This window comes from Oreochromis aureus, linkage group 18 (genome assembly GCF_013358895.1).
Source record: "Oreochromis aureus strain Israel breed Guangdong linkage group 18, ZZ_aureus, whole genome shotgun sequence".
Lineage (NCBI taxonomy): Eukaryota > Metazoa > Chordata > Actinopteri > Cichliformes > Cichlidae > Oreochromis > Oreochromis aureus.
Genome location: NC_052959.1, coordinates 4,625,273 through 4,649,619, shown reverse-complemented (window position 1 = coordinate 4,649,619; position 24,347 = coordinate 4,625,273). Strand labels below are relative to the sequence as shown.

The following is a 24,347-nucleotide window of genomic DNA, read 5'->3' as shown; positions in this document are numbered from 1 at the left end:
ATTAAGCTCTGCTTGTGTAACATGGAATAAACAAGATATTATTATTCAACTCAGCAATGTGTACGCATGCTATGTGCTTATTTTTAGGGCTTGAGCTCTAACCATCCCACATCCAAACCCTGCTTGTACCCATCCAAAATCGGTGTCTCCCGGATACTGAGGGTACCGCTGGAGTTTGGACCCTGACCCCGCGAGTTCCTCAAGCTCTCGCGTGCCTGGCCTCCCATCAGCACTGATGGGATGTAGTGGATCTCATTAGCCGCCTCGGCGCTCGCGCTCTTCTGGGGCTGAGGGATGCGGCGGCGTTTACACCAGCGCCTGCGAGTGTAGAGGATCAGGACCAGGCAGAGGATGGACAGCAGAAGGGCAATCATCCCGCCCTGAGGGGAGGAGGGTGGCATTTGGAGGAGAGACAGAAAAAAAAAGGGAGAGAAGAGACAGAAGTGGGGAGAGAGAAAGCAGTGGGAGTCAAAGGCGAGAACAGAGTCAGAAAATCTTGCCAATAGAATACGGATCAAAGTCAAAGTTGCGATGCCAACAGCAACATCTGAAAAAGGTTGCAGCGACAGTTTACTGTCTTGAATAACGCCTACAGTGTTTTTAAATGACACTAGCTCTCTGAAACATTCCTCTACTTTGTTTCAAGGTGAAACGGTAGCATAATACGCCTTTTGCCTTCATTGTTTAAACTAATCTTAACTCATGGCAACATTTAAGTGCTGAGATTTTTTCTTGAATTTAAAAAATGCACTTACTCATGTTGTTGCATGTGTCATACCTCAACACATTGTGTGGAGATAGGCACAACAGTTTGGCTCTGTGTAAGAATCCAGCCCTCTAATTAAAATGTTCCATCTCATTAGGTCAACACAAGAGTCAGAAAATCATACGCTGTGATTTTATGGAGTACATGCCAAACAGTCTTGCCGAGGAGCAGCACCTTCAGAGACTTCTATATTCTTTTTCCATGCTGACCAATTTCAGTGACTTTAAATACCAAGAATTAGGTGCACAGGTTTGAATTTTTGTCTATTAACAGGTTTTGTCTATTAACGATCTATTAACCTTCAATTAGAGATCACATTTGACTACAACTGGGTTTTTTTGCCAGCACAAAAAGAACTGGTTTGTTCTGACCAATACTCAGAACATTGGGAAAGTTGGTGCAGATCTAAGACGGAGAATTATAGAATATATATATATATATATATATATATATATATATATATATATATATATAAGAAGTCAGTAAGTACAGTGTACATGTGATGTTTTAGGATCAATGCTTATAAAAACAGTGTAATGCTGGTGACCACCTGTAGTATGAACTTGAAAATCGCTTCACTGTGAAGTGATCACATTCACGAGATTATCAGAAAACCTGACCTCTGATGTTGAGTTTGAGGTCACCAAGATAACTTGTCCTGAGATTTTTAGTAGCAACTATGGCAGCAATTTGACAGTGTAAAGGTACTTCCTTCTCAAGTTATGGCATTCACAAACTTGGGTGTCCATGCTGCCCGCCCGCTCTGCAGTGATATCAGTCTTTTAAATGAGGGGTAAAAACTGTTGTAAAATTCTTTGCATTAGCTCATAGCTCTATAACTGGCAGAGCTAGTCGTCACGCTGCCAGTTGTTGATTCTCACTATCCACTACTTTGCTGAAAAACCTGAAAACTACTTTTACACAGTCATGTACTACTGTCTCTGTTTACATCAGGACTACTAAGGGAAAATAAGATCTACTATTAAGCATTTGCTGGTTATTCATTTCATATTTTGGAGTTTTGAAGGTCCTCTACCATCTGCCAGTGGGTTGTGGAGTACCCTCAGCACACCTGCTTTTCAAAACATGGTAGAGGTGCAGAGCTGCAGATAGTGACCAAAGTGTCATCATGTTTGTTTTAGTACCTGTCATATGCATTTGATGCTTCACACCAGTGAACTTGCATCATCACTCAGCTAGTCTGAGAAGAGAACAGGTAAGCTCAGCTGACATGGCATTCCCCTGTTAGGTGACTGATGTTGGCTGCGTAGTTTTGAAAGGCCTCTCTTTCAGGTTTTCCCACATTTTTCATGATCCATTCACCATCCATTGAGTGACATTTGAGACTCTCATTTCATTTCCACGGGTTTTAGATGTGTATCCATTCCCATCTCACATTTTTTCTGCGGCTTCATAACGTACTTCTTGAAATTTGTATCATTTTAATCTCTAGCAGTGAAACTCAAGCTGGAACAAAAGAATTATCATTCGTTAGTTGCTTCCAGTGTTACTCTCTGCAGACACTGAAGCCGCAGTGTGATTAGCTCAGGCCCATTTCACATCACAACGCAGAGATGTGACAAAAGTCAAAAACACATGTGCCCCGCTCACGGCCTGTGGAAACGCAGAAGACAGAAGTCAATTGTGACATTCAACTCAGGAGGTACTGATCTCAGATGACTGGGTCAGGTCACATAACTGTTTTCATTTTCCTCTTTTTCCCTCTGATTTTAATGACTTATGAGGGAGCTGATGGTGTAAAAGGGTGCAGTGGCATCTACACCCGCAGAGAAGGCACAAGATGGACAGATGAAGGGCGATGAGCCTGCCCTGAGGACAGGTTAGCAGAGTGGATCGAGACAGAATCAGACAGAAACCGGAGAGAGAGCGAGCCAATGAAAGGGTTTACAGTCAAAGGGAGAGCAGAAAAAGCGAGAGCAGAGTCAGAGAATCCTGCCAAGAAGCAGGATATGGATCAAAGTCAAGGCAAGTCAAAAGCACACAGCCTATGAAAACACAGGAGGGTGAAAGAGGGATTCTAAGTCTGAATATCAGCCCACAGCTCCTCTATAGATAAAGGCAACAATTGTTCGTGGGCAGTTTTATGTTTTTGAGTGTGACTGTTTTGCATATTTAAAGTTGTCGAAAACATGATTTAATGAAAGACCGGGAATGATGAGATAACATTACAAGACTGTGTTACAAGACTGTAACACATAACACTGCATGCACTGTGCATGCAATTTATCACCTCCTTGTGACTAATCTGATACCAGCAGCTGAGCTCCATCAAAAAATCAAGATCAGATAAATTGTGCAATTTGGAAAAGGTCAAAAAGAGTTATGAAAATGTCAACTTGACAGTGCACATAGAGACAGACGGGAGGAATCTAACACACAAGATTTTTTTTTTTCTTTTAAGAATTAAACCCACCAGTCAGAAAATTTTACAGCAAACTGGATAATTTCTCCCTCTGGCTAGGTGTTCACGTGTTCTGTGTTTACCTAACTTGATACATAAAGATCCAAAATTGTATTCTTTCTCTTGATCATTCAAAATAATAAGTAAAGTAAACCAGTACCTAACTGATCCTCCCTGTAAGCGATACTCATTCACCACACTGTTACAACAAGGGTTAAGTGAAACTGATTCAAAAACAGTGACAGGAAAAAAAAATCAATTAGAAATGAACTGCGTCAGCTCAGTCAAACAAGTACAGTTATGCAAAGATAAGCAAAAATGATTAACTGAAAAATGGATTTCAATGAGTCATTTACATAAAATATCCCTTTTCAAACATATTAGGGAGTCTGTGGCTGAATAAAAATGGGATTTTGGTTGCTATTATTAATTTAAATCAGCAAATGTTGTGGCTTCTTTGCATAAGTTGTTTGTTTAATCTGCACAGTCAAGGACATTAACAAATAGCACCATGATATGGGGTACTTGTGCAGTAAATCTGCATGTGCAGTGGACAGAAAGGAGACGAGGGTCATTTTGTTTGCGATGATTACATTTTTAGCTCTTTGAAAGTCACCCTTGCAAATCCCTTTCCACAGAAATGAAGCAGTGACTATACTCTAAATGCAACTGAACCAACTGAGGATCTGATATTTCTCTCTACCAGTACAGTCATGGACACTGACAGCAGCAACACACTTAAAGCTGCACTAAACAACATTTTTACATTAACAAACGGTCAAATCACTTAATGATCTGTATTAAATGGGTCTCTGTGAACCATTTGCTGCCTGCTAAGCAGACAACATTAACAACTTGCGGCTGAAACTATTAAAGAATTTAGTAGGTAAACAGCCAGTCTCACACATTTGGTGGACAGCAAAACAAGACCAAGACCTACAGTTTATACAAAACATGACAAATTAGCACCCAAGTAAATCTCAATTTGCTTGTAGCCTTCATTACAAGGAAAGGGCTTTAACTGGGTTTTTATCTCAGTTTCTTTTCAGTCTGGTAATGATTGTGGAAAAAAAACTTTTTTGCATTTATTTTTACTATGACGCTTTTGTGACATTTCCTTTGCAGTGGTGATTTTGCCTCTCCCTTAAAGCCTCACTCCCTCTTTAGTGTGACTTGAGGGTGGTTGAGTGAAAGAGAGCCTTCAGTCAGCAGCATCTATCTCAAGAAAGTAAAACTATCGAGGTTTTGTTGATGAACCCGTGGATGCAGATCACACAGATTCTCTCACGTGGTGCCTTTCTATAGTATGCCTCCCATTGCTTTTAGCACTGGTTATCTCTTGCTTGCCCGGGGTAGTTGCCATGCAGATTCCCAAGGCATGTGAGTCCACTGCCACCTGGGGCTCTCTTCACCCCTGCCTACACCCTCAGACATCCCACAGTGATGGCAGACAGTCTGTTGCCCTTGCAAGACAGGCTTTACAGTCAAAAACACTCCCTAGTCAGGACCCCGTGAACCAGTGTCCTCCACCACTTTGTCTTTTTTCCCTTTATGTGTTTTTCATTTTCATTTCAAGTTAAAGAAAGCGTCCTCCAAAAGACATAATTTTCTTTTTTTAAAATACAGCTTGTATATTGTACATTTTATATATATATATCTTTTTCCCCTATGTTAATACTGTCCATATGTACATAGCACTGCAGAACTGTACCTCCCCGCCAGCATGTTTACACTGAGTAGGAGATGCTCTGTATCTCATTATACAACTGTATAGTGACAATAAAGGCATTCTATTCTATTCTATTCTATAATCTCATTCACTCATACATATTTGTGTTAACTGATCAAGACTATATGCTGTCTATAACATCAGAACGAGTTTCTTTGTGCTCTACATCTACCTTTTTTCAGACATGCAGCTAAAATGTCTAGATCCCTCTTTCTGTATGTACTGCATTTCTCAACGTGAATGATTCAAAGCATGCCGAAGCATAAGTTAAAGTATATACATGCAGATTAGGATGATGGAAAAATATGTCTGCAATGAGTCTGTTTTACACAGTCAGGAGGAAGCTGGAGGGAAGGGGACAATGATCTATCAGAGGTGTGAGAGGACGCCAGTGTCCAGAGTCTTCGGGTTTGAGTTAATCATGCAGGAGAGTCGTTTGGTTTCTGCAAATCACAAAAATGAAAAGGAGTTCCAGCAGCTGGCTGAAAAAACAAACAAACAAACAAAAAACACTAATATTTCATTTAAACCTGCATGACTACCCTTGAACTTTCATATCTACTTTAGTTTGTTCAACATATTTTTATACTTATGTGTTTTCAAGTGTTTTTTTGTTATTAGAGTTACTCATTATTTTCTCAAACGCAGCACAACAAATTGAAAAGCAGAGGAATTTTTCCATTTGATAAATAAACACATAGATTTATAAGTACTGAAGCACAAATGTATTCTTAAGCACCCCATTGTTTCATTTATGCCTGAGTAAACTTCAGTAAGATGTCAAATGTCAATCAAATCTACCCCAGTGACAAATGTAATTCAAGCCCATCAACCAGCATTAGTGCCCATACATGGAGGGAGCTAATACAGGCAATGCAGGGAAAAAACTGTTTAATGCCAGGCATTACTTGGAATCCAAGTGGAGACTAAGTGAACTGTGTTCTCTTATAGAGCCAATAAAACCAAACCACACATCAAAGCATGCCAGCGCTCCAGCCCCATAATCCACTTACTAACGGATGAGGATGATGTTATAATGGCACCAGTGCTCCTATGACTTACACCCCTGTCATGTAACTCCTGAATGGAGGAAAGAAGACATGGCCTTTCTCAGGCTGACGGAGCAGGCATAGTATTAGAGCTGAGCTATCAATCTGTCACTTAGTCTCTGAATGCGAGGCATTAAGAATCAGGAAGGCGGAAAGATCGGGACTATCTGACAGCTACAAGATAGCAAAAGGAAGCTTCTTGCATGGAATATAATAAACTTTATCTGCACTAAAGGGCCGCTGATTGAATTTGATATCAGATTACAATATTAATGGCTGAAACTGATAGTTTTCTAACAATGAATCCTTTCAATGCATTTGTTATTACGCTAGCTCCTGAACCTGCAGTTAATGTTGTCAAAATATAACATTCGATACGTACAATGAAATGAAATGGAATGAAGAATGAAATGAAAGTTAAATTGAGAGGATTTTTAGCAATGGGCTTTATGATCCAGTGCAGATTTTGACATTGAACAAATGTGAAAGTCGCAACCCCATTTCACACGTGTCACACAAGGGCCTCTCCACTGGAAATGAATATTAATGACATAACTGGCTTCTATCATTTGATTCAATTTGGTGTATTTCATAAAAGCTAATATAGCATGAAGCCATGATAGTTTGACTCTGTGTGCTAATGGGGTATTAAAGTGAATTATGTTACAGTTGTAAGTTGTAGTTGTAATGGTAAAAGTTTTAAATGCTTGAAAGATGTTTTATGCTCAAGCTTTTTATTTTTTTCCATTTCCATTCCACTGCTTTGAAATCCACGGTGGATTGTATGAGATCACATAATTCATTTTATAATGGTGGAAAAATGAGTCAATAGTGTCAAAATGTTATCTTTTGACGTATTATCTTCAGCCAGTTTATCTGAAACAAACTTGTATATTGACAAGAAAATATGTTTAGATGTAATTTGAAACATTAATTTCTGCTAACGTGACACACAGGGATTTTAATATCAGGCTGTCACAGTGAGTCCAGCACTCTGCTTCTGATAATATAATAATTCATAATTCATGCTTCCCACATCATTAGACTCCAGTCAGCCTATTGCTACTACAAAGTCTCTACAAGCCTGAATTACTGTCTATTAGTAATACTTATGCTCTGTATTTTAGTGGTGTGAAAAGTTCCTGTTTTTTTGTATGTTTGTCACACTTAAATGTTTCAGATCATCAAACAAATTTAAATATTAGACAAAGATAATACAAGTAAACACAAAGTAAACGCAAAGTGAAGTGTTTATTATTAAGGGAGAAAAATCCAAACCTACATGGGCCTGTGTGAAAAAGTGATTCACCTAATAACCGGTTGGGCCACCCTTAGCAGCAACAATTGCAATCAAGTGTTTATGATAACAAAGCAATGTGTCCTTTACAGCACTGTGGAGGAATTTTGTTTACTTGTATTATCTTTGTTTGATGATCTGAAAGATTTAAGTGTGACAAACATAAAAAATAGGAAATCAGGGACCACCATAGACAGGAAATTCAAGCGCAAGTATAACACAGCAAACTCTGTTCATTTAATGTGAGAGGTGACTGACTATCAGTTATCTAGTTCTATATTTATGTGTAATTCATTGATATTACAGTGTGAGATCCATCACATTCACCCTAGCAGTTGATTGATGGACAATGTACGCTAACCTTGCAGTAATTAAGCAACAGATTTCTGTGCTGGGAAGAAAAAAAATAAGGTGCATAAAGATTTTGTCCACTGTGACTTTTTCATGTTATTGGTACAAATACATCAAATTCTTGGTTTGTTAGTTGTCTCTAAATGATTATGCAAAATATTTAAATTCTAATATTTCTGTTTGAACTTTACTAAATCAACCAATCTGTGGCATCACAAATATAGAACTGTGTAAAAGTCTTGAGTCTTTATACTTTACTTCCAAGGATCCAGATCGTCTTATTATAGTGATCTCGGGCAATATCTCTCCAGGGTGTCTGAGCATCTTTCACAGTTTTTTCTTTTGTCACTGGCTACTTCTTCATGCATTTTCAATCCAGTCCTTGTTTTTTTAATCTTTTTCAGAACGATGCTTTCTTGTTAAGCCAATATACACTGACCTATAAATTACTACGAATTATACGAAGCAGTGGCAGGCCAAAAGAACTATGTATAACACATGAACATTATCTGAAAATCACATCATTAAGAAACAGGAAAAACCTGAGAAAACCTGAGAAATTCATCTGACCCTTCAGTTGACCCATCTACAATTCACTGAAGCCTCATCTGAAATGGTGTTAATGGCTGTCAAGAAGCCATTCTTAAGGAACTGAAAAAGTCTGAAAAACACCAAGTTACACACTGAAAATCAGTGTTAATGGGCCCTATTTATTGATTAATCCAAATTTGTTAATCAAGTCATCAATGTGTATGGAGCAGGTCAATACAGAGGTACAACCGTGAGTATCAACAGCAGTCTGCAAAATACAGTGGAGGTCCTGTGATGGGTTAGGGCTGCATTTCAGCCAGTGGTGTTGGATATCTTGTAAAATGGAAGAAATTGTGAATGCAAAAAAGTAAACGAAGATTTTTATGCATCATCCAACTTTTGGGTTGCATATAAAAAACTTTTGGTCAGAGTCTTCAGCTTTCGGGCCCCTCTTCTGTGGAACCAGCTTCTAATTTGGACTTGGAAGACAGACCCTCTCTACTTTTCAAGGCTAAAAAGTCTCCTTTCTGAATAAGCTTATAGTTAGACGTGGACCTGGACTGTTGCAAAGTGCTTCCTCACAGAGGAATTGAACTGAACTGAATTTAACTGAACTGAATTTAATTTAATGCAATACCTTTTATAAAGTGTTTGATTGGATCAGTATGATCCCAGTCGTGAGTGATTGCAAATACACTGTAGCAAAAAAAAATACCTGGACAGAAAAACAGTCAATGAAACAATTACTATTGAGGCAGTGTTGGATCATCTTGACAAAGAATGGACCAAAAGGCAGTCAATGTCCAAAGAAGAGCTTTGGAAACTTTTCCTAAATATGACTTAAAGAAAAGAATTCAGGCTTTACAAACTGACTTTACAAACTCTTGTTTTTGCCTAATTTACTGCATTTCCATCTGTGTTTGCAAGAAACGGTTATTTATTCATGTAGTTTAAAAGGACAGCCACTCACTGTCTTGCTATATAAGGGAACATGAAGTAGTGACAGTATTTACATGCACTGAATCAGTTATTGGCCATTCTGCCATTAAGGTCTTATTAGGGTTAAACTCGTGACATGCCCCTCTGACACAATGTGATTGAGCATCCTTTCTGTGAAAAATTAGCCAATTGAAGAATACAGCCATTAACAGCACTTGGCAGAAAAATACTGGGGGTAAAAAGCTTGTCCTGAACAGCTTTGTCCTTCTCTCACAAGAAGAGACAAAAAAACAACAGGAAATGGAAAGCAGAGGCCAACGGGGCCAATTAATTCTCAGTACAGGAAATAAGGACCAATAACAATACTTAATAAAAACAAAAACAGCTTAATGTCAAACCAAGTGTTGCAAGACTTACAACAGGCTTTCAGTCCTCTGTGCCATCATGTTAGAAATATTATAAATTTAGTGAATTCATATTTATAAGTAAAATACAGAAAAATAAAGAACAATAGGACAAAAATAAATATAATTTAAAAAATGAAACCTTTTACAAACCTTGTGTGGGAAATTGCATGAAATACCTCCTAACTGCTGATCTTTTACTGTCCTGCTACCAACCAGTGCACTGCTGCTGACGCGGGGTGTAATAAACATGGAACACTGAAGTAAACAAATCGGACCCCACCGAGCAGGTGTGGTCAAATATACCTAATCTAACTTTTCGAGTCAGGATCAGATCAATATCACTTTCATCTTTCCATAATCCAACCATCCCACAGTACAACCTAGAGGACACAAAGGATATGTTGCTGACCACATTTCAAAAGACACTCCCAGGTCCAGTATTAATGCCCTGATAGCTTAGACCTTTTAAAAAGGATACTTTAATTAGGGATTGGTCTAAATATAAGAAATATGATTTTCTGTATTCAGTTATAACTGATATATCAGCAAAACTACACACTGAGCCAAAATAATATGAACAATATTCATATATTTTTTTAAAATCAACTGAAAAAAATTAAGCTCTTTTTTCATATCTAGTCTTCCCTTTTATCTTCAATGTACCAGATTTTTACATTTATTCATATGCTAAAAATTCATATTAAGCAGGTTTCTGCTCACCTGTGTGTATATCGTTTCCAAAATGTCATCTGCACAAATCCAAAACTCATTTTTACACTTGCTGATGTGTGACTAATTCATTTGGTGGCACTGAATGAGAGCTACCAGTTCACTGTGTTTCTACAAATACTCAGAAAATTAGAAGTGTACGGTAGAATGCAGGGAAAATAATAGTGTAGGTGTTCTGCATAAAACCTTGTGATATTCAGTTAATATTACTGTGGGGAAGTGTCACGATTACTAAATTCAGGTATGCACCTCTCATGTCCCAACGAACAGAAAGTCATCCCGTGACAGTAGATAAGCACACTTATGGGATCAACTGCTTATTGTTATTATTATTATTTTTATTTCAGTGCTTGAAAAAAAAAACATATTACTTATGTTTTATTTGAGAACTTCACTATACAGCCCTTGGACATTGCTAATTGTGCCATCTAACGCGTACCAGCAAAATGAAATATGATCAAGGTCATGCTTTTAATCCCTAAATTGAATCTGTACATTTACAACTATACCACTGATAAATGTGTAGCAAGGTCTGGCACAAACTCTGTTTAGATTACTTTAGGGGTCAGTGCATGTCTCATTTAACCTGATTAACATTTATGGATTAAATCACAGCAGCAGTAAAAACATTTCCTTGTTCCTGTTGGCTCGAATGGCCATGAGGCAAATATTATGGCAAATATACAGCAGCAGCTTGAAAAAGTGAAAAAAAGTGAAAAGTAATTTTGCATTTAGTGTTTTTATTTTTTTCCTGTCTTTTCTTTCGGTCTATAGGAAATTAAATTGAGGCTAAAAGTCCACGGTTCATTTTCTGTCCCTGTAATGTCCTCTATACTTGCAAAGGGACAATAAACCGGTGAAGCAGCATGTAATGTTTCAGCTCCTATGCAAGTCTGATTTATTAAAAGCATGCTGTCTGCTTTATAAGGTACTGGCCCTGGATGAAATCCCAACAGACAGAGGAAATTATTTGATGCTGAAGCCATATCTAGTCTGACTGATTTCTCTTATGTGCGTGCTGAGACACAGCTTGATGGCACATGAGCGAAAAGAAGGAATACATATTAGAAAAATTCAATCAAACATAAACAGAGTTTGTGGTTTTCATGCACATAAAAGCTCAAGAAGCTGAACCATCAGCTAACAGCTCAGAGGTCATTAATGCTTACATTCACAGTTAAATTTTTATGTTTACTCATAATAATTGGTCACTTGGGGATTTTCTACCACCTTACAAGAGCATGTTATCAGCAAGCATATTTACACATGAATAAGCAGCATCAACATGGATTAGAATTTTTGAGCCAAAGGAAACAAATTTTACATAGAGGTGAAGGAAACCACAGGATAATTGCTACAAACTAGACCTCTTTATTACTGCAGACCTATCCATTCAGTTATTGGTCATGTGTTCTGCCCCTTTAAAGCTGTACCAGACTGCTGAGAAAGCAGCCAATCAGCCACATTTTTCTGCATGTGCGGCTAGCCTCGCAGTAATGTCACAGTACATTTTTGTCCATTTTACATTCTTAATTGGAAAAGCTTTTAACTGAGTATACGAACATAATGCGCAGAGGTATCTATCTGAAAATTAACATCTTCTGGTGTCCATTCATGTCTCTCAAGCTGCTGTATTTATTCATTTTTATCCATTTACTTCCGCTTATCCTTTTCAGGGGACACTGGAGCCAGGGCCAGTACCTATCCCAGCTATCTAAGGGCGAGAGGCAGGGCACAACCTGGACAGGTTGCCAGTCTGTAGCAAGGGTAACACAGACACAGACAAACATTTACACTCACATTCACTCACACATTCACACCTATGGGCAATTTAGAGTTTCCAACTGACCTATCCCCACTAACTGCATGTCTTTGGACTGTGGGAGGAAACCGGAATACACGGAGAGAACCCACACAAACATGGGGAGAACAATTTCTTCCTAATTTCCTTACTTCTTTATTTTATTTATATCTTGCACTACTGCAGTACTGTTTATATGTTTGATTTTATATATTCCCTAGAGTGTTTCTGAATCGTGAATCATCTTGTCATCCAAATCTGTGTGTAATTTTAGACATCTATGGCCATGAGATGAGATTACATGAGAAGGAGAATTTTACATTTGTGTCCTTATTCCTCTCCAACACATCCCCAGTAGGCCAAATTGTAGCAGTTGCTTTTACTTCTGTGACACTGAAAAACATACAGAAGAATTTTGATGACTATCAAGCCTTTTACTATAATTCAAAACACTAATGTTGTCTTAACTGTGCAGCTAATTATGGGTGTTAGAAATGATAACCAAGTAATTATTTCATGAAAAAGCCATTTTATTCTTTTGATTGGTGGATGCTTAATGACTGAAAGAAAATAATTAATAGAGGAATGGATGCATAATCTGCCCCTAGAGCCACCTTAAAGGTGAGGAGTTTTTTGATCTTTTACAAACAGGTAAAAACTTGTACAACTTTAAACTAGCTTAAAGGGCTCATCAGTGACCCCACAGTTATTTATCAGGGCAGCTATTAAACTGTTAAAAAAACACAAAAACAGCAAAAATCGCTGCTCTTCACCACGTTAATGCTTCTGTCAACGGCTAACAAAATTTAACATGATAAATAATGACTGATTTTTCTTTAACAAACTTATAAATGATTCACTTACTCACACAGGCATATTATTAACTACAGTGCTTCAGCTTTAAAAGGCAAAATGTCGGCTTTTTTCTTTTAATTAGAACAATGATTTCCATTTGGCTGTTTTGCCTTTGTTGTAAAACCAACCCATGGCGCTCGTTGTCTGCATCAGAGATTCAGCAGCACTACAAATAGGCCAAGCATTTGGGCTGTGTGCCTTCCTGACAGCCCATAGGGAACCTATGGATTGGTTTGTCTCGCTCTGCAGGCTTTTCAAAAACACGCCATGCTGTGATGCACATAGAGTAGCTCTGGAGGCTGGGATCCAGCCGGGGATCCTGCTTTACAAGTGGTCAGGGCCACATTGATTTAAGGTTTATACGATCAATGCTATCAACATGGGTTTTAGGAGGGTCACCACATGAATGTCAATATCCCCAAGAGCTGAGCTGTGTCACAATGGCCGTCCCCTCCCATAAACTGTTGGTGTGTGTGCACGCGTGTCTTCCCTTAACATTGAAGCTTGTACATTTTCAAAAACACTAACCACTTACTGTAAAGTGGAATGAACAGTGGTGCAACATAAAGGGCTGCCACCGTGATTTCTCTACAATCATCAGAAAACACTTTATCATTTCGCAATAACATAAACAGAGATTTACCAATTACCATGTTAGCATGTCAAGAGATGCAGGTGGAACCCTGCCAATTTACTGTGCTTCAATTACACTCAAATAAATAAAACATGAGATGTTCACTGGTTTGGGGAGTTTTGGACTTGGTTTAAATAAATTTGTCTTTTTCCCAGAAAAACAAACACATCATTGAGGGACATTTTAACATCATGTAAGGATTTTATCTTTTATCACAATTACTTTTTCCTTGGCAAAGTAAAACAGCATGAGGTAGGGTGATTATATAAACACTTACAAACGATATTCTCTCATGTGGTGATTTGATGTCGTTGGTTTATTACTGACAGTGTAAAGCTAATGTCAGCAGTGGTGGTGTGGTAGGGAAGGTTTCCCCAGTGTAGAACGTTCCTCACTCGAGGTTCTGGTGAATGCAGCCTTGAATGGGGTGGCTGTAGCTCAGGAGGTAGAGCAGGTCACCTACTGATTGGAAGGTCGGTGGTTCGATCCCTGGCTTCTCCAGTCTGCATGTCAAGTATCCTTGGGCAAGATACTAACCCCAACTTGCTCTCCGATGCATCCATCGGAGTATGAATGTGTATGAATGTCGTTAGAAAGCACTAAGTGTAGATGAAGTGCTTGTGAGAATGGGTGTGATTGGGTGAATGAGGCATGTTGTGTAGAGCGCTTTGAGTACTCCGTGAGAGTAGAAAAGCGCTATATAAGAATCAGTCCATTTACCATTTACCCTGACCTCTCCTCTAGCTCCCCAAACACAGTTTGATTATAAGACACACCTGGAGCCTGTTGTTACTTTGGTTGCAGATGACAGCAGTGGTCACTGATCCTGAGGCCTGTACTACAAAGCAGGATTTGGGCCTATCTGGGTAACTATAGTGATAACCCTGGGTTTCCTGTTCTTCGAAGGTGCTTCACTTCTTACCAGGGAACTTTGCTGCGGTAACTTAAGTTTCAGACTAGAGACTGACAGGTAATAACCGCCCACTCTTAGAACTCTACACAGACAGATGGGGGATCTAAAGGTTTTCAATAGTTTCTATTGTCTGATGAGCATTACTATTGAATATAGATTCTTAAATGCAGCTTTATTTATTTATTGGCTTATTTGGACTCCAAAATTCGCACGCAGCTTAGACTAAACCTAAATTTGAATCCTTTTTTTAAATACTTACCCTGAGACTGTTAAACACTACTGAGGTTACAGTTGAAAGAATAAAAATTAAAACAATCTTTGAACATTGCCAGCTTTCTTTTCTGGCTTCATACAGGCTGAACTTTATTAATATAGTAGATCTTATTCATTCCTAATGCCCTTAAAGTGCACACAAATTCATACCGTGCTTTTAATACTAAACTACTGTCGAATGCTTTTCCTCTCACACACTGTTGCTTTATTTGCAGCAGCTGTGTTGCTTTTAGTCTGTATTATGTTTAATATCTTCATCATTTTCTAACATTACAGTTTTGTCTTCCTTTGTAAATCAGTTGCTTCTGCTGCCAGTACACTTCTCCATAATGGTGATTGGTCAGATGCTGCCAACGTTACCCCTTTTATGGGAATGCCAGGGGAAGCTTCATGTGTCTGCTTATTCTGACTGCCAATGTTAGTGGAAGTGAGTCTAGATAATGAAAAGATACCCTGGGTATGTTGGACATGCTTTGTAGTACAGTCCCTGTTGGGGCCACTGTGTTGCACCCCTCTCGACCCTGTGTTTTGCTGCCCAGTGCTCGATGGTGATCTTGCTTAGGCCTTTTATTGCGATTCAGGTTAAGACTTTTGCACTTCAATGCATTTACCACAAATTTTCTCTATTGTATTTTCTCTAACTGAGTTGCTTGTGTGTTCTGGTATGCTATTTTCATTTGAGTTCTTTCAGAAGCGTTCCAGTTGTAGCCCTTTGTTTTCTTTTAGACATTTTTCTCTCCTTAGTGAGACAGAACGTCATCTTGCTGAGGGCACATTTGGTGAGGTCCCCTCCCCACAGATATACATGTGATTGATTCATTGTGTTTGCAGTGAGGTACATGGTGAGTAGTTGGTAGCGCCACTGGGTACTCCTCAGTGTAGCCTGCCCCCCAAGATTTTACCTATTATACTATAGTAAACCTTCTTTTTCATTTCATCAAATTTGTGATTGTTTTTTACCCGTTTTCTCCATCCTAGCAGCTTCAACGTTGTTTGTAATTGACTTCTGTTTTGTTGAATAAATTACTAGAATTAATCTGCCTCTCTGGTATGGGTCAGTGTGCCTTTATTATCCACTGGTAATTAAGTTTTGTTAAAGCAATATTTCCTGTGGTGGAGTTCCTCAAGTGGCATTGTTGTTCTCTCTCCTATTTCCACATTATTACCCTCACCACAGTAGGACCTGCAGTCTTATTTCCTTGAGGGTAATGTCCATCACACGGTGTGTTCAGGCTTGTATCAAGTGCTTATTTCAGTTTATTCTGATGCGGCTCCCACATGACACTTCATTTTTCGTAGTTTAAGTACATCTGGTGTGCTTTCTACCTTGCTCTTTTTAGAACATCATTTTTAGTCGCGGCTAAAAATGTCTGCTAGCCGACGCATTGCAGCCATCCCACCCATAGTGGAGAACCTGTCTGCCCATAGACAGATTAAAGATTCTCATCAGCTGGGTTTAGATTTGCTTGACTCTAATTGCTGACTCATCAAAGCATTTTCAGCGCACTGTGCCGTACAGATGTGGGCACCTTCACCCCAGAGGCGAACATTCCCATCGGAAAAGAAATGTAGAGTAAAGATGGCCACTTGGAACACCTTTGTACTGACTGGCTGTAACCCTTCACTCTCAAAGGGACAACTCACAAAATCCTCACATCATCAAATCCTTTTTTCCATTATTTTGTTCCAGTAGAACCTGACGTTCATGTTTGTTCATCTGCTTTTTTAAAGCGGGGCTGGATTGTTGCTGGGAAAATAACAACCTTCTCCTCAGCTGTGGATTATGTATTATTAAAGTCATCTCTCACAGTGTAGTTCTGCAATAGAAAATTTTCAAGTGCTGAAACCCATTTTCTTAAGGGTCTTGGAATAATATGTAATATATAAAAGCTGAATTTTGTTTTTTTTAATAGAGTCTCTCTTTGTGGGAAATTGTGAATTAATCTTGTCAGTTTCATATCTTAGCTGCATAACTAAACACAAATCTAAGTATGAAATAACTCCCCCACAGGCTATTTAACTCCCAAACATCCAGAACAAAATGCCCAAAGACATGACCTCACTCATAAGCTTGACACCAAAGACAATCATCATTACTTTTTTTCTTTTTGAAAACAGATCTACCAATGCAATTTAGCAAAAGCGTTTAAAAATAAAAGTACTTTTCAGAGAAATAGTTGACCATCCTAATACTGATAATAATGTAAGGAATGAAAACCTGCAATGTGTCCACTGGAGAGCCTATTTCAGCCAGACCCAAACAAAGGTGCAGCCTGACAGTCGCTGCTGCCATTAATATACAGCTCTGACACTCTGAATCTAATAAAAACCTCCTAATAGCTCCAAAGAAAACTTGTTCCTTGAGGCCTTCGACACAGGTGAGGTAAACAAAATCTGTCCACACCTGCTGACCAGCAGAACTAACCTCGTCAGTAACCTTCCCAACGATTTGCTTCTATGTGTGAAAGAAAACAAATGAATTCCACTTTATCTCATTACTAATTAACTTTTTGTCTTGATTTCTCCATTTTTTTTCAGGCAGCACTATGATGCTTGCTCAAATTAAAAAGTTGTGTTATGGCCTCTGAGGAAAAACAATAGAGCCAAGAGAGATTCACGAGGGGAAAAACATCAAATCTAACCTCTACGCTTGAAAATATTAGGCATTTATACAATGTAATTGACTCAGTTTGTTCTGGATGCCTCTGTGCTGTATGTGATGATTGGATTGATCCACTGAGGCCCTGTGGCAAAATAGCAGCTTATTAGAATTTGGAAATTAAAAAGGGAGAAATGTGTATAGCAATGATACACTGGAGCTTAAGAGTCTTGACACATAAAACAATCATGCCACACTAAACACATCTTTTTCTAAATATATAGTGTATTTATTTGTCTTCATCTAAGTATCACAGTTAACTTTGAAGCTGTCTGTGCCTGTAGGGTTCAAGCTGAAGTTGAGGACATGTGTTTGAACTGCCAGTGTCTCACCTGGTGTTGATACAGACATGCACAAGGTTAGTCATCTATTATGGATGACCAGCACACAGCCAGTGGAGGACACTGTGGTCACCTTGTTGGATGTGAATGCATGGGGAGAAGCTTTGAACCCTCCATGAGGAAAACCTCCAACTTTAGAACACGGCGACTGAAAAATAAACCAGCTAAACTACTGAAAATTCATTGGTGTTATTCCATATAGTCAAAAATAATCCATAATATTATAGCTTGCTTGGAGTCAGGGAAAAAAAATGTTCCTGTGGCTTCAGATCCCAACTTTGCTGCAGTCCATTGAACCCAATTCCCTTTTAGGATCAGACCCATAATAAGCCTGGCTTATCGTCAAGCTTTAAAACGATGGAGTCCCCCCCCAACAACCACCCATCCTCCTTCTTAGGTATAAACAGTCTCACGGTGTAGTGTAGTGGCCAAGCAATGAACTGTGGCTAATTGGACATTCCTGGCTGAGCTGACCTGGCTAAATTGTGCAGACCTGGGACTAATTTCAACTAATTTCATGAGTCTGGTAAAAAGAGAGCACTGTAAGGCAAATATGAATTTTACAACCACAGGATACACTTTCTGCAGGCCTTTAGAAAGAATGCAGATTTGAGACGCTTCCAAAGTCCATCCAACTCATTATGAGATCATCAGGCTAAACTGTTGATTTTCTTTTACAACCTTGTTTGTCCACATGGAGATCGGACTTAAGACTGTCTGAGGTGAAAGTCTGCAGTCATTAGACTGCGAAATTATGAATTTCAAAAACCTACATCACCTTGTTCTCAAGTTATCGCATTCACAAGATTTTCAGAAACCCTGACCTTTAGGGCAAGGTCACTGTGATTCGAACTTGAGATTTCTAGTAGATACACCCACAGTATCAAATTGAAACTCCTACATCACTTCATTCTCGAGTTTTACAAGCCTGGGTGTCCACGTCCGCCCAGCAGGAGGACGACACCACCCCAACACCCTTTTACGGCTGAGGGGTAAAAAGCGAACAAGCACGTATCTGCAGCTGGATGGCACTAACTGAGGATGTCCCCCTACTCTCATAAATTTTTCTGTTTACACCTCTATGAAACACATTAATCCAACAGTCTGACATGCCTCATATTGATGCTGGTCTGGCACAGATATACTCATCTTACCAAGTGAGACATGCAATAAAATGACATGATATCCTTTATACGGGTATTTGGAGTGTTCAATGTCACTGGATCCCAGCAACTGGTTTGGTAAGTCAAGCATTAAATGTGACACCAAGGTTGAGCTAAACTGTGTATCATTCTTCTTTTCATTGCTGCAGCGTCATTGCATCACCACAGAGTAGAATAGTTTCTAAACATTTGGCTGTGATCTAATGAAAGTGTCTTTTTTGCTGCTTTTATTTAGACATCATCTGCTCTGCGTACTGAGTGCTTCCAACCTGCAGTCTCCTGTGATATACAACAGGAGCAGGTCCAGTTACAGGTGTGCAGTTGAGCTAAAAAGCCTGTAAAGCAGCCTTCACGGGATCTTTTCTGTATCCATAAGGAGCTGAACGAATGACACAGCTTTGGATTTATAGGTCGAGGCCTCCAGCCGGGTGGCAAGCTGCAGCGGGGCCCGGGCAGCACAGTGGCAACACCACTTCCATCTGTTTCCATGGTCTGCTCATATCTGCATGCTAATCCTTCTCTACCCACACCTTCATGAAAAACACCCCGGTGGCAGTGCTGCCGCTGCAGCTCGTTCAGGATGAGGAATGAGCGGAGCATGGAGCACAGAGACATGGACCTGAGGTTGATGGGATGTGAAATGCAGATAGAGCAGGGAGTAAAAATCTGAGATTAGTGGAAAATCAAAGGGGCAAGAAGCAGAACTGGCACCCTGGCTATCTAATTTCCACATAAAAATGCTGTCATCACTGAAGCCTGCGCACCTAGGAGATGGACTTGATGTTTGCTAATACATGTAAAACATGCAGAGGAAAGTCAAAGTCAGTTATCCGTCATTATATTAAGGTCTGAAGGTCAATGACATTCAGGGGGTGTTGAAGCACAGCTCCGTGCCTCCGTTCAGCAGATATAGCTGCTGGCAAAAGTCTTCTCAAGCTGACTAATCATTTGTGTATGCAGCTATAATATGCTTTCAATGTCTGAAAATACATATCATCCATCAAAGTACGATTGTAATGTCTTTGGGCTGGAAAAGGGCACTGGGAGTAGGTGTGGCATATCTAAGATCTAATAAATATACATTTCCTCAGGCAAGAAGAGGAAGCTGTGAGATCTAAGGATTCATTTCCTTCTCTGCCGACAGAGCAGATAAGGTTTGATACAGTGTAAGCATGCAAAAATCTACATTTTGCAAGTGAAATGTAGAATTTCATAAATATATGTTTTGGTGCCATAGTTTATACAGCACTAAAATGGCAACAGTAAATACCCTTTTTTCTTTATCATTAAAAGTCCACTTTGACCCCATCCATGTCTTTACAGTCATAAAACACATTATTTGTCAAATGTGTCCTTGCCCTATAGCAGGCTGGAGTAGATGCCATGCACTTAATATATGTTTGCTCTAAATAAATCTGGCAGGCATGTGACTGTGGTGGAGATTTTTAGACTGAGATATCACATATATTGGGTCAAAAAAAACCCTCAACATACTACAGAGTGAACTGCAAGACAGAGAGAGGTTTGGGGGGGAAAAAGATTTTTTGCCTGTAAAACAGTCATCGTACCATGACAGAAATCTACAAGATTTGTCTGCTTTTTCAGAAAAGAAATATGCGGGTTGTGCTGTTTCATTTGGAAGCAAAAACAAAAAGAATGTGCCATCTTATCTCAAAAAAGACAGATCTCAGGGTAGTTTTGTTTCTGAGAAGAAGAAAAAACAGTGAAGCGGTTTGATAAATTTGATCTCATGTCAGTTTTAATTAAAGGAAGAAAAAAAATCTTCCACCAACATTTTTCATTTTGCTAAATTTTGCCCAATTAAAAAGTTCTTATATGTGTCAAAAGAAAAGGAACAGCAATATAACATAGCACTTTCCAGTTTTAGCTCTTTTGTGATCACTGAGGCTTTACCATCACAGAGATGTGCAGGATGCGGAGCTCCTCCTTCGTAGAGACATTGGCTGGATCCTCGGTCGGTTCTGGGAGGCTCAGGCTGCCGTCTTGGTGATGGATGTGGAAGAGTAGAGTGCCATTCTCCAGCCACTGCTGCCTCCAGCGCACTAGAGGGATGTCCTCCGAGTTCCCAGAGATTTCTTTAAAAACATAAAGGACAAACACAAGGGCACTCAGAAGCTTTCTGCTATTGCACATAAAATATTACCAATATCTTGGAAGAGATCCATTTAAATTTGGACAGTTTACCAGCAAATGGCATCATCTGATACTGGAAGGTTCAATCGTGCGGATATCAAATATGATAGAAAGTTAGCGAGTGAGCAGTCAAAGGCACGTGCAGTTTTAACTTCACAATAAAAAAAAAAAAAACACACTACAAGTGTTCACGTAACTAACAAAATAAGACAGAAGGGACACATATTCAATTTAATTTAATTTATTTATAACAGTCCTCTGCTGTCAACAGTCATCTCATGGTGCTGTATATTGTAAGATAAATATTCTACAATAATACAGAGAAAACCTCAACAACCAGACAACCCACTACAATCAAGCACTTGGTGATAGCTGGAAGAAAAAACTTTTCACAGGAAGAAGCAACCCGATATCACAGCAAAGTGTGTAACAGACAGGCCGGTCCATCGTGTCCATTTAACACTTTGTCTCTCCAAAACGTGAAATGTACACACATGCAGTAAGTTACAGTAACAGCAGAGGAAGATATTTTATTTCAGACCGAATGAAGTGTTTAAACAGACATTTTAACACATGTACATGTATATACATACTAGCCACCTAGCTTAATAGTTTCTGGTGATTAAGGACTCAATAATGTACTTTATACGTTTTTTACTCAGTACCGACTTCATGGCAAATATGTTATCTCACCCTGCCGGTAATGCAATTTCTGCATGCATGTACATTTCACACTTTGGAGAGGCAAAGCGTAAAACGGACACGGTGGACCAGCGTGTCTATTACAGGTTTTGCTGTGATACTAAGTTGGAAGAAACCACCAGAAGATCCAGGCTCAGGGAGGGGCAGCCCGTTGTAAGACAATAACAATTATACAACTAAAATTCATTACCCAGAAACAGAAACATCTGACTTATTTTTTTACCCTCTACTGACAAAACAGTGAAGATTTATTTTATGTCAGTTAGGTGACAACAGAGAAAACATGTGACAAGAGAGTGATTGAAATCACTAACCTCTATATTCTACATAATTAAAGTTAACATATTTACACACATTTTCTGCATCCTGCACAGACATTCATGGTCCCCAGGGGATGAATCCTCTCATGTCACTTGTGTTTTTCACATTCCACAACAGATCATTGCATACTGGGTGCTAGATGAAGTGTCAAGGTTAATCCCTTTACACTTCATCTAGCACCACCATCAGGTTGGAGTTTCAGAGCATTTAGCTCAAAATGCCACTTTTACTAAGTACAACCCCACAGAGATGCTATCATCTCTGTCACCTCTTGTTTGCACGGGTAACAAATTTTATTGGCATTGTCGACCAAGACGCCTGCAATCTGATGAGCAATTTCATATTTTCAGCGCTCAGCACCCGTAACCTGAGAGATTCAAGGACAGTCGTGACAGTTGTGACATTTTCCATTACAGTAATTCATTCATTCAGTCTGCATTGTCCGGAAATGATTTATGCAAATACGTTGAAATGGATTGCACTGTTTTAGGGTTTTTCTGATCCCTGCTTATACCACTCCCTCAGCTGCCAGCCGTTATATCCATGGAAGAACAAAAAAAAAGAAAAAAATTAAACCCACGAGAAAGAAATGAGTAAACAGTGATTTTATGGAAGCAGTGGAGCATGAGAAACATTGTGCTTTGTGTCATACCTCAGTTCCCCAGACAATAAATTCCCCTCCTAGCTATTTGAAATATTAGTGATGTACGCCAAAACACACAGAGTGCAGAAATGGAAAACATTATGAATGCATGGCAGAGCTTTATGGGTGATTTTCTGTTATGCAAGTGTGAAGAGTAGCAAATGCATCAGGTTCATAATTTAGCAGAAGTCCTGGAAGACATAAATCGAAACAGAGATCACTTAAATGGCAGCTGAAGTGGAATATAGTGTATGTTCCAGATGTGATTTTATGACTATCTGTCTTTCAGCAGCACTAAGAAAGCAAGGATTTGGTGAGGTACAGATCACGGTCTAGAATCAAACTGGTTAGGTATGTTGTACCTGAACACTATATTATATTGCAAAGCTTTTCCTCCTTGTACACTAAAATATAAAATAAAATATAAAAATCTAAGTGTGAGAGCCAAATGTATCCTAGTTTTCACCCAGGCTTTGAGATGACCTGCAAATCAATAGATCATTGCATAAGTGACTTGGACTGTGAGACCTAGATTCCGCCTCCAGATTAACACTTCATTCATTCATTCATTCATTCATTCATTGAGTGACTTATAAGCCTTTAGAGCATGGAAGACTCTTTGTCTTTATATCTCATACAGCTTCATGTTTCTGTTGCAAAAGCATCTTTAACTACTACCAGTTATTTTGTTTTAGACATATCTGTCCACCGTCCAATTTCATATTCAAGAGTCTCCTAAGTAAAGTAAGTAAAAACTCAACTGAAATCTTTTAACATGCATTTGTTACTATGAGGCTGGGCTTCTGTAATCCCTTATTATGACTGCCTAAATGCTCCCTGAAAAGCCTTAAGTTGATCCCAAACAAAGCAGTAAGAGTCCCAACAGAGAAAAGAAAAAGGGATCACATTTCAGCTTACTGGCTAGTCTTCATTAGCTCCAAGAAATCAGTTTACAATCCACATTTACAACTGAATGACCTGACAACCATACATTAAAATCCCTGTGATCCCCATAATATCATACTGTACAGAATACAGAACACTTAACTCTCAGCAGATCTGTTGACTTATTTGTCGTATAAAGCGCTTTGAGTGCTGCAGGAGAGTAGAAAAGTGCTATATTAGAATCAGTCCATTTACTTATTTGTGGTACCTAAACTTACCAAAATAGAACAGGAGGCAGAGCTTGTGCTGAACTTGTGCCACATAATAAAATGGGAATGACGCGTAAATTCAGTTATATAAAACAAATGAAATGTATATTTATATAATATTTACATGATATAGATTTTAACATAAATAAATAGAATTTAGAAATGAACAAACTCTGGATAAAACCTCAGAAACCCTTTGAATTGTAACCAAAATCCAACGGGTTTTCCACTGTCTGAAAACTAAAAACAAAACTCATCAAGAAATCTTGACAAGTGGAGAAATGTGAGACTTTCACTTGAAACTGAGACTTGTGTACTTTGTATCTTTGTATTACAGCTTTTATGATTGCTGGCTGGAGCCATTATTTCCATTTAAAATTCCTATTAGGAATTTGCACATCAAGTCCTCTTTACTGCCACCATTTAAAGTATGGTTCACAGTGCACATCCTCACCCTGTTTATGGATTACTTTGGAAACCAATGCCTCTGAAATAGACTATTACACTAATTGCT

The 24,347-nt window shown here is 38.9% G+C and overlaps 1 protein-coding gene across 6 annotated transcripts in view; it reads right to left on the bottom strand.

Moving 5' to 3' along the window:
* Nucleotides 1-24,347, bottom strand: part of astn1 (astrotactin 1) — a 417,314-nt gene that overhangs the window by 305,271 nt on the left and 87,696 nt on the right. For 4 of the 6 annotated variants that reach the window (XM_039602830.1, XM_039602832.1, XM_039602833.1 and 1 more), the window contains exons 2-3: nucleotides 20,774-20,955; nucleotides 103-380 (exon numbers count right to left, since the gene is read on the bottom strand). In XM_039602830.1, coding sequence (XP_039458764.1) covers nucleotides 103-380; nucleotides 20,774-20,955 — 460 coding nt within the window. The remainder of the gene's footprint in view (nucleotides 1-102; nucleotides 381-20,773; nucleotides 20,956-24,347) is intronic. The other 2 variants (XM_039602831.1, XM_031744823.2) reach the window with 1 other exon arrangement.